The 10627-nt window shown below is 37.6% G+C and overlaps 1 protein-coding gene across 2 annotated transcripts; it reads right to left on the bottom strand.

Annotated features, from left to right (window-relative positions):
* Window positions 1-5587: 5587 nt before the first annotated feature.
* LOC149265519 (uncharacterized) lies at window positions 5588-7226 on the bottom strand. 2 transcript variants are annotated; one of them, XM_089393167.1, is made up of 3 exons: window positions 6968-7226; window positions 6639-6722; window positions 5588-6535 (listed from the first exon to the last, which is right to left on the bottom strand). In XM_089393167.1, exon 3 carries the CDS (start codon window positions 6531-6533, stop codon window positions 5997-5999), a length of 537 nt encoding a protein of 178 aa, XP_089249293.1. In that variant the 5' UTR covers window positions 6534-6535; window positions 6639-6722; window positions 6968-7226; the 3' UTR covers window positions 5588-5996. The 2 variants fall into 2 exon arrangements, with proteins under 2 accessions (XP_089249293.1, XP_089249292.1); XM_089393166.1 differs by having other exon boundaries at window positions 6639-7226.
* Window positions 7227-10627: the final 3401 nt, after the last annotated feature.

Raw genomic sequence — 10627 nt, 5'->3', positions numbered from 1 at the left:
TCTCTCCTTCTCTCTATCGCCCTCTCTCCCCCTCCATCTCTATGTCTCTCTCTCTCTCTCCCCCTTCTATTCATCCCTCTTCCCTCTCCTTCTCTCTCTATTCCCTCCTTTCCTCTCTCCATCACTCGTTACCTCTATATCTCCCTTGCCACTCCCTCTCTCTCTCCCTCTCTCTCACTCTCTACGTCTTTATTCTTCGCTTCCTCTGTCTCTCCCCCTCCAACTCCTATCTCTCCCCTCCTCTTTCTCTTCCGTCCTCTCTCCCACGTCCCTCTCTCTCTCCCCTCGTCACTCTCTCTCTCTCTCCGCCCTCTATCTCTATCACTATCTCCCTCCCTATCTCCTTCTTTCTCCCCCCTCTCTCCCTCCTCCATCTCCGTGTCTACCTCTCTCCTTCTCCCTCTTACCCTTCTATCCCTCTTTGTCTCCTCTTCTCTCTCTTGCTTCCTCTCCTCTCTCCCTCACTCTCTCTCCATCTCTCTTGTCACTCCCCCTCTCTCTCCACCTCTATCTTATATGTCTTTGTATTTCCCTCCCTCTTTCCTTCTTTGTCTCTCCCCTCCTCTCTCTCTTCCTTCCTCTCTCTCCCTTTCTCTCTCACCTCCCTCTCTCCTCTCCCATCACTCTCTCTCTCTCTCCACCTATCCTCCAACTCTGTCAATATATCCCTCCCTCTCATTCTCCCCACCTCTATCTCTCTCTCTATATATCTCTTGCTCCACCCCTCCCCCTCTCTCTATCCCTCTCTTTTTCCCCCTCTCCCCTCTCAATCCATATGATCTAGAATTTTCATTTTGTGTAATCAATAATATATGTAAGATCTAAGATAATACTACTATATATCTCTCTCGCGCCGCCTCTCCCCCTCTCTCTATCCCTCTCCTTTTCCCCCTCTCCCCTCTCAATCCATATGATCTCGAATTGTCATCTTGTGTAATCAATAATATATGTAAGGTCTAATATAATAATACTTATAGTGGAGATGATTATTATTATAATATATTGGAATAACAATAATCAATATTATTGATTATTATACTATATATAACATGTTAAAGAAACAATAGTATGTTAACTTTACATTATATACCAACTAATTTCTTTTGATCAAATTGATAGCTCTTTGCCTTATATTTTACATTTTGTATTTTGTATTTTACAATGCACTCAAAAAATATAATGTAAAATGTTGGAATACTTATCATTACTCACCATCTGTGGGTAGTGTATATAGGAGAAATTTTTTCTTCTAAATGGTCCTCAGTGGACAACCAACAACCCCTTGCGGCCACCAGATAGCTCGATGTGCCATTATCTCCGCCACCTGAGCGAGTCATATGGTCCCTCACTCACTTGTTATGCTTGTATGTTTGAAGGTGGGCCTTCCGACCCCGAAGGTATGGGTTTTCATTGGTATAGTTGAGTAACTTTCCTTACTTATCATGAGCACTTTTGGGCATGGATTGGTTGGGGGATGCGACAGAAAGAGTGGGCTAGGCCTGTACTCTTGTCTCCACTACCCAATTTCGTGGTTAAACTTGTACCCTAGTCTCGTGGGATCTCCTTTACTAACTACTAGCTTTAGGGCTAGCACTACATGAGAAATCCTGATTTTGGTTGTGTGGTCCCACTTCTCGGCACCATATGCATCTAAACATAAATAAATCTAAAACCTATAGGCATTATAGCAATATTTTAACACTTTACCTATAATTAAATAAACTATTGAAATTTAATTAAAACATAATTAAATTTCAATAAATTAACTTTATATTAAACAACATGGATTGACTTTATTTTAACACTTTACATATAATTAAATTAACTATTGAAATTTGATTAGAATATAATTGATTTCAATAAAGTGACTTTATATTTTAACACTTTACATATAATTAAATAAACTATTGAAATTTAATTAGAATATAATTAAATTTCAATAAATTGACTTTATATTAAACAATATTAGGACTCATTTCAATAAATACCTTAGAAACCAGCCAATAACATAAACGGAAATAAATCTAAAACCTATAGGCATTATAGTAATAATTTAACACTTTGCCTATAGTAAAATAAACTACTGTAATTTAATTAGAATATAATTAAATTAAAAAAAATAAAGAAACTAATCTTATTACAAAAAAACATAAAGGTAGGAATATATATAACATCATAAATTATTATAACCATTATGGATATATTAATAAAAATAGGTAAACAATTACGCTAGTAAATCATTATTATAACAAAGTAAATAATAGAGAAATTTATAAAATAAACAAATATTTTATGAAGAAGATAATAAATAATTAAAATAAAATAAACAATCTTGAACTGGTTGGCTTTATTTTACAATTCTTTGGTCATATTTATAACTCGTGTTTCTCTTCTTTGTAAATCAGTCCTGATGATGAGTCTTGTTCTAGACTCAAAACGTAAACAACATAAAATGAAAATTGTGGAATATCCGAATTCTGAACCATATGCATCACCCACCTTCCACTCTTTTTTGCCCCATTCATTTATTTTCCCATGCATGCTCACTTGTGTCCACTGAGTTCACATAGGGTTAGCCTCCCCCTCCCCTTGCCCACACCTTAAGTCGGGCTTGAAACGATGCCCCGAAGGTTGATGCAGCTAAAAAGAAAAGAAAAAGCATAATTTGGTCACTCTTAACAGGAAATGTACTACAAAATGCAAAATATGGTTGGGACATACAAATTTAGCACTCGGGAAAAAGCCAAACATGAGCTCTACCCCTTATCCATGGCCATTTCCCTGGTTCCTATGGGCCCTAGATGAGCCCCCTCCATCATTAAGGAACCCATGATTGTCCCAACCCCTAGTGGGTGATGAACTGCCCCACCTTAAGGGGGTGTCCACTGCTATATACTACACATCATTCTCTCATCTCCTGGAGCTCCGAATAGTTATGAAGAAAATCAATAAAAGGGGAAATGAATATGAAGAAGGGTGAAAAAATAAAAGTCGAGATAACTCATGTACCATAATTCGCTCCCTCCTATACTCATATATACCCAGGTGTGGGATTCCCTTATTATAGCTACCCTTGTGCCATGACAAGTGGTTTGGATGATTATCTTGATCCCCACTCCATTCCACCACTATATCAATTTCCACCTGCCACCTGATGGATGTACCATGGACATGTTACCCTCTTTAAAAGCTGAAACTGCCTAATAGGGTCCTTGATTAACACACTTATTGATCTTGGGGACACTTGTACAAGCCAAAGCCCACTCCATCTCTCCCAAAGGAGAAGACATTGATCCTTCCATAGGTGGTTACTTTAAACACATATTTCTCTCACCTCTCCTTCTCTTGCTAGGCCTAGCCTCCATAGGTCATTTAGGCAATCACGTATCTCACATTCTAGCCATCAAAAGAGTTTGATTTCTTGTCCATTACTATGTTAGAGTTTCCTCTAGAGGCCCTCCAAATTTCACGAAATTTTAACAGTGGGATCTTAAGATATTACAAGCCCTAGCTCAATGATCATTTCTTGCCCTATGTTTCCCTTGGCTAGTGACCTCATTTGGATCATTGTATTCTATTCTAAGACTATTTGTCCATTGATCCTTTTCCCTTCCACAATTAGGTCAAGCCCCTCCTTAATTGATTAATTCCACTTCCTTGACCTAATTCTGGGTCTACTTGGTCTTGTGTGGTCCTGCAACTTTACAACTCCAACTCCGCAAAGATCACATAATGACCAAGTCTCCATAAGGATTTCCGGGCCTAGGAATCATATTTACAAGTTATATCCCTAAACCCTGGCCTCGAGAATCCTCTTAGCTATTCCTAGAGAGCTTATCACCTTGCTTTCCAAGCAAGAAAGCCATACAATTGAGTCTCTCTTAGGAATTGGCCTTGGGAATCACCCTTCATCCTCTCATTGACACATCCATTATTGTGATTCCTCTTATACCAGGGCTCCTCCCATCGGTGAAAGTCCGTAAAGAGCAAGAAGCCTTAACTGAGGTGACTGTGTGCTATCGCTCTGTTGTTGCCCTTACCCTAGTGGTTTCTCTATACGATCCTCTCCTAGGACCCTTGCTAGTTTGAGTGGTAACACTTACATTACACCTAATGCATAATGCATACACACCTCCTCCACCATAATGGGCAATGAATTATCATAAAACTAAAAGATACATTTTCTTCCTAATGTTATTGATACAATGATTGTTTCATAAATTTACAAAGTTATTCAAAATATTTTTATTACTTACAAAAGCCTTGAATAATTTTTGTGAAAAATTATATATATTTTCATAATATAAAATGAGAAGTACCATCAATCATTTAATAAGTAACTTCAATAGTTTTTGTGAAAAATTATATATATTTTTATAATATAAAATGAGAAATATCATCAATCAATGGTCTTCTTGTATTTTACTAACATTTATCAAATCAAAACTCTTTAGGTACAAACTTCTTTTTAACGGAAAAGCCCAAAATTAAAACAAAAGATTCCCACCTCTAAAGATTTTATCCCTCTAAAAAATTGATAAATCAAAAACCAAAATAAATTTATCCTCATTCTTATATATATGATACCATTCAATCATTTTAATATACATGCAACTCTTTTTTTACACATTGTTACGTTTTAACAATATAAATAATTCAAAAAATAAGAAATAAAACACCTTTACTAAATACTAATATCACAATTAACATAAATTAACCTTTCAAAATTATATTTCAATTAAACTTATAAAACCTAATTACAATAATACTCATTCATTAGAATGATATATAAAGATTAAATTAGAGATAAATTTAATCATAATCTTTGCTAAACCTACTCATAACACGAACAATTCATCATTAGAAAACATATTTATTAAATCATATTTTACAATTTGAAAGTTAATGAAGGTTTCCAATTTTTCTTTCTGCAAATTATAAAAGCTAAAAAAAACCACAGTGACGAATCAATGGGTAACTTAGCTACAAAGAAACATGGGTGAAAGAAAAACCCAACAAGAAAATTTGTTGCTCTGTTGAAATGGCTATGTTCTTTAACACATCACACAATATTTAATTGTAAACTTCAGGTTAATTCTAAACTTCACTCTGTAAATATATCATGACGAGAAAAAAATATCAGCACAATAGAGCTGGACCTAGAAAATCTCAAAAAAACAAAAATGCAAAATAATACAACTAAAGTAAAATATGTTCAACACGAATTTTACTAAAAGCCAATGTCATTTATTGATGGTTGCAATCTGCAGGACCATGAATAGGGTGATGGCTACTGCTAACAGTCTATTCAAATTCATGAAACTTTTTTCCACTGCTGCAACAATGAGTGAATACTTTGGAGGGAAGGCCTGTAATCTTTGAAACCACAGTAAGAATGTGAATGTACCTAATAAATATAAGTTAAATTTTAACTCAAAATAAAAATTCCCAAACATTGTAAATGCTCACTAGCATGGTGCAATTAAACCTTCCCAAATGCTAGGGAGCATGATGCAATTAAACCTTCCCAAATCACAGTGAGAATGTGAGTACACAATAAGCATCAAGTTATGTTTCAGCCTTGAGCTTCATCGAGTTACGTTTGAGCCCTGAACTTCATCAGGTTACGTTGAGCTCTGAGCTTCGTCAGCTTACCTCAAAAAAAATCAGGAACAGTTGGGTTCCTTTCTTGAAACTTTTTTCTATGGCTGCAATACAGAGTCAAGAACAGTTGGGTACCTTTCTTGAAACTTTCTTCCGTGGCTGCAATACAGAGTCAAGAACAGTTGGGTACCTTTCTTGAAACTTTCTTCCGTGGCTGCAATACAGAGTCAAGAACAGTTGGGTACCTTTCTTGAAACTTTCTTCCGTGGCTGCAATACAGAGTCAAGAACAGATGGGTACCTTTCTTGAAACTTTCTTCCGTGGCTGCAGTACAGAGTCAAGAACAGTTGGGTACCTTTCTTGAAACTTTCTTCCATGGCTGCAATACAGAGTCAAGAACAGTTGGGTACCTTTCTTGAAACTTTCTTCCATGGCTGCAATACAGAGTCTGAATACTTGGAGGGGAAGGCTTGTAATCTTCCTCGCTTCGAACGAATCCCAGGTGTGGTTCCTTGCCCTATCTTACACACATTTGAAATGCTGTTGAAACTATGTTGGAAATCTCCAGGTTCACTAACCTTATTTAAGGGCAATTCTTTTACAGACTCCAAACTTTGACCCTCATCCAAGCATTCATGGTGTTGCAAACTAGGTTTGCCCAAAGCATTTTTCTTTAGCCCTAGGGTGTTTTTGGGTAAAACCTGGACTGAAACCTTTTCCTGAATTTCGATGCCTACAGTTATATGATGTTGCTGACCTTCTAATAGCTCAATGGCATCTACCAGCAAATAGAGAGATCCACCCATACTGTTCTCCTGGTTTGCAATCTTTTGATTGTATAAACCGAGGCTTCTTATGCTTGAATTCCTCTGACCTCTATCTTCACCATGAGATATGTGATAATTTCTATTATAAATCCGAGAATTCATACCTGATTGCAGAAATTTCCGGTATTCAGAAATCAAATTATTCTTATAAACAACACGTTATACAGTGAAAGTCTGAGACTGAAACTCAGAGAAATTTTCGTTTACCTTAAGGTACTTGGGCGACGCCTTGACCTGGGTAGAATGCTGAATGCCAAGAATGCGATGTAGAGATGGTCTCCCAAATAAGCCCTAAAATAATTTGGGAATTTAGCAGAAATATCATCCGCTGTTGGAGAAGAATGAGCAATATTGATATTATGATCGAATTGGGGAATACATGTGCTCTGCATAGATGTTAAAGAAGGGTAATACTTCTAATTGGTGTAAGGCTACTGCGAGTCCTCTAACCAGTGCTTCTTACAGAAGCGGGATCCACTTCACTAATCAACGTGGTCTGGTTGAAAACTGATGTGGGATGTGGGAATGAAACATACCTCTCGCAACTGATGGCTATGGCGTCCCTAGTTTGCTATATCATTTTATCGAATCCGTAATTTTCTGCGACTGATGAATTGGGCTGCATTAACCGTATTCACATCCAGGAGCTTGGCTTCTCCTCTGCCGATGAATTTGTGTATTGTGAAGCAATCGGAATTGGGCTGATCTTGAAAGTCTTGGGAGAACTTGCAGAAGGAGAACAAGAATGACAAGAAAGAAATGGAGGAACGAATGTTCGAAGAGAGGCGGTGTTAATTATATTTATCGACTTTTATAGATAACGAAGGTGCACAGATCGTTCCTTGTTATATACATGAAGAGAGGATACAAGAGGGCTATGATCTGGCCTCCCTGTGGAGCAATAGGACATCACGACATGCAGCTTAGGTATTCCTCTCAACCTATTTTTACCCTGAGACTTTATGGATTTTAATTTAGTACGGGCAAGGCAATAAATTTTTATTTTTATTTTTTTAAAGTAAAGTACTAGCATTTGCACCAGACGTTGCAAAGAAAACGCCGTAAGGCAATGGATAACATATAACACTATGTAAAGCTATCAATAACATATGACACTAATTAACGCTTTTTTGACCCATCACCTCCGAGCTAGCAACCAACACCCGCGCAATTTCAAACGAGCCCTCGTGCCAAACATTCATTTGCTCCATTTGCACAACCGGAACAGGTCCTCTCGAGCATTCGTTTCTCCCGCTCACGGTGCTTGCTCATTTGCTCCATTCGCACAACTGGAACAGGTCCTCTCGAGCATTCGTTTCTCCCGCTCACGGTGCTTGCTCACCTCGCAGGTCCGCTCGCGGTGTTGAATCCCGGCAGGCTGTGCCCCAGGCGTAAGGTAAATTATACTCTGTGAACAATGACATCCACCATTTTGGCAACCAACACCCACGCAATTTCAAACAATCCCTCGCACCAAACATTCATTTGCTCCATTCGCACAACCGGAACAGGTCCTCTCGAGCATTCGTTTCTCCTGCTCACGGTGCTTGCTCACCTCGCAGGTCCGCTCGCGGTGTTGAATCCCGGCAGGCTGTGCCTTAGGCGTAAGGTAAATTATACTCTGTGAACAATGACGTCCACCATTTTGGCAGGTGCCTGGAAGACCCATGCATACGAATCCCACCCCGTGCTGCTATAAATTGTCTGCATTGGCAGCTCTCAACGTCTTGCGAAACATATACATTCAAGGTCTCCATTTGGGCGCAGGTTCAAGCGACACTGAAGGTGTTTTCCCATTGCATCGTCATCAATTACCAGATTTATAACGAACCACTTAGCCATTTAGACATCTTCAATAGTTTTTAGGACGTGGTTTAATGGTTAATAGTTAAGTAGGGAGGTCTAATCTCAAACAAAATTATATATATCTGAAAATTGCTCCAAACGCGGTCCAATCTCAAGCAAAATTATATATATCTGAAAACTGCTCCAAACACAATTTTTTTAGTTGAAAAAAAATACAATAAACCATCGCCATTACAATTGCAAACTCAAGCTCCTGCATCCAGTGTGCTTGATTGTGTACTACCCACTTCGCCATGGAGGCCATGAAAATCAGATAATCCTAAACCACCGCCATTGCAAGCTTCCTGCATCCACTGTGCCTGCCTGTGCACTTTGCCAGGTGCATCGTTTATTTGGGCTTTTCATTGGGGTGAGATTTTGAGTACAAATATATTCAATTCTGTGAGAGGAATTTGGTGCACATTAATTTTCACATGCTTGCTAGGAAGGATGACCACGGAAAAATGCAAGGGCGCTAACCGGTGGAGCATTGATGTAAGAAGTAGGCTCAGACTACCTGAAGTATGTTGCCACATTTGCTTTATCCTCCTTTTCAACTGAAAACATTTTCCAATGCTCCTTTGGTGTGGTGCCATTGCTTTCTGCAATAAATGAATTATACCTTGCTATTTTAGCAACAAAAAATATAATTGCAAGTGAATCTCATTTTTGTGTCAGATCAACAACCTTTTTCTCGAACTTCTTGTTCCTACTTGCTGAAAGAAAACTGTGTTTTTTGTTATCAACCTTGAATATTTCTTTCATGTCTTCTCTTGCATTATTATGGCGATCTGGGTTCTATGTCAAATGAAGTGACCAGACTGTCATAAGATTAGGCTAGTAATGCAAGCAAGGCAATGACTGCATGTACATTTTGAATTGGTGCCTCAACAGGTGCTAGCATCTCTAACAATTTTTTGAAGTGATTGATGTTGTTGGCCACATCTTATGTTGTCATCTTTATTTGTGAAAACTTCCTCAGCTATATCTTAGGATGACAGCTTGATATTCATAAATGTTAAACATCTTGAATTTCAATTGATTGTTGTGTTTGGCTACATATTAGGAGCCTCCTCTTTATTTGGTGAAGGAAACTCCTCTTTTATTGGATGGGGTTTCATATTGTCAAGGAAACTCCATTTAAAATATTAATGTACATTCGGCATACATTGTGATTACAATTCTAATCTACGGTGACACGTTGTGAGTCAAAGGTTAATGAATTTAAATTTGAAGATAAAAGTACAAACCAAAACAAATCTCTTCATTAAAGAATCTTGAGCATAGTAGTTGATGATTAACAAAATAGAGTGGTGATTAACCCAATGTCTTAAGAAACCCAGATTAAATCAGACAGCGTATAGTTAACCAAGTTACATTTACAGAAGACACATAAATTCTGATTCGTAAATTGACAAGTTTAGACCATAAATACCTCTGTAATACCCTCGGGCTGCCCAACTCTAGGAATGGAAATAGTTGCCAAGAACAAGAATTGAAATCGCCTTAAAATCGTATGAAAACAGAACAAAATTGTTTCGCTTAGCAAATAACAGTGCTTGAATATAAAACTTTTTAAAGACGATTTGCAACGTAATTGTCTGAATTATATAATTTGAATGATCTGGACGAGCCTGGAAAACGGCGGGCCAAGTTTCTGTCAAACTCAAGACAAGTCATTTTTTTTCCATGCGCACAGGGTTGCTATTGATATAACAGCACAAGGCTATGCATGCAGGGAAGAAAGACATGAAGAGTCTCTGCGAAGGGTCTCATCACCAGCAGAAGAGTCTCATCGCTAGCAGGCAGTCTCTGCGAAGAGTCTCATCGCCAGCAGAAGAGTCTCATCGCCAGCAGGCCAATCCTGGCTTTTCATGGCCCATTACCATGGGAAAAAAACCATTTTTCTATGAAAAAAATAGATTAAAAAATAACATAACATATTAACTTGCTGGATGAAAAGCTTTACCAAATTGCCTTTCATTTTTCAACATATCTCCTCTCAGCAAACATCTGCGATTATTATTTTTCCACCCTACAGCCAAGGTCCAATAGTACAGATCAGTAGATTTTAAATATATCCATAACATAGCATTCCAGCACAGCAATGCACAATTTGTATATACATTGTGAAAATTACTTCTCATCCATTCATGTGAAAGAAAAAGCATGATCAAAAGAAACCTTCACCAGCATATATTACAATCAAATTTCAATCATACAACTACAAACAATTGATATAAAAATAGAAAACACACAGGATAAAATGAAAATCAACCAAATGAAACACAAGATCAAAGAAAATTGAAACAGCGAAAATTAAAAAAATCAAAGAAAATTGAAACATGGGA

This window comes from Pinus tabuliformis, chromosome 6, assembly GCF_031772625.1.
Source record: "Pinus tabuliformis cultivar Carrire ecotype Pingquan chromosome 6, CPIR1, whole genome shotgun sequence".
Classification (NCBI taxonomy): Eukaryota; Viridiplantae; Streptophyta; class Pinopsida; order Pinales; family Pinaceae; genus Pinus; species Pinus tabuliformis.
This window is presented reverse-complemented; position numbering and strand designations above follow the sequence as displayed.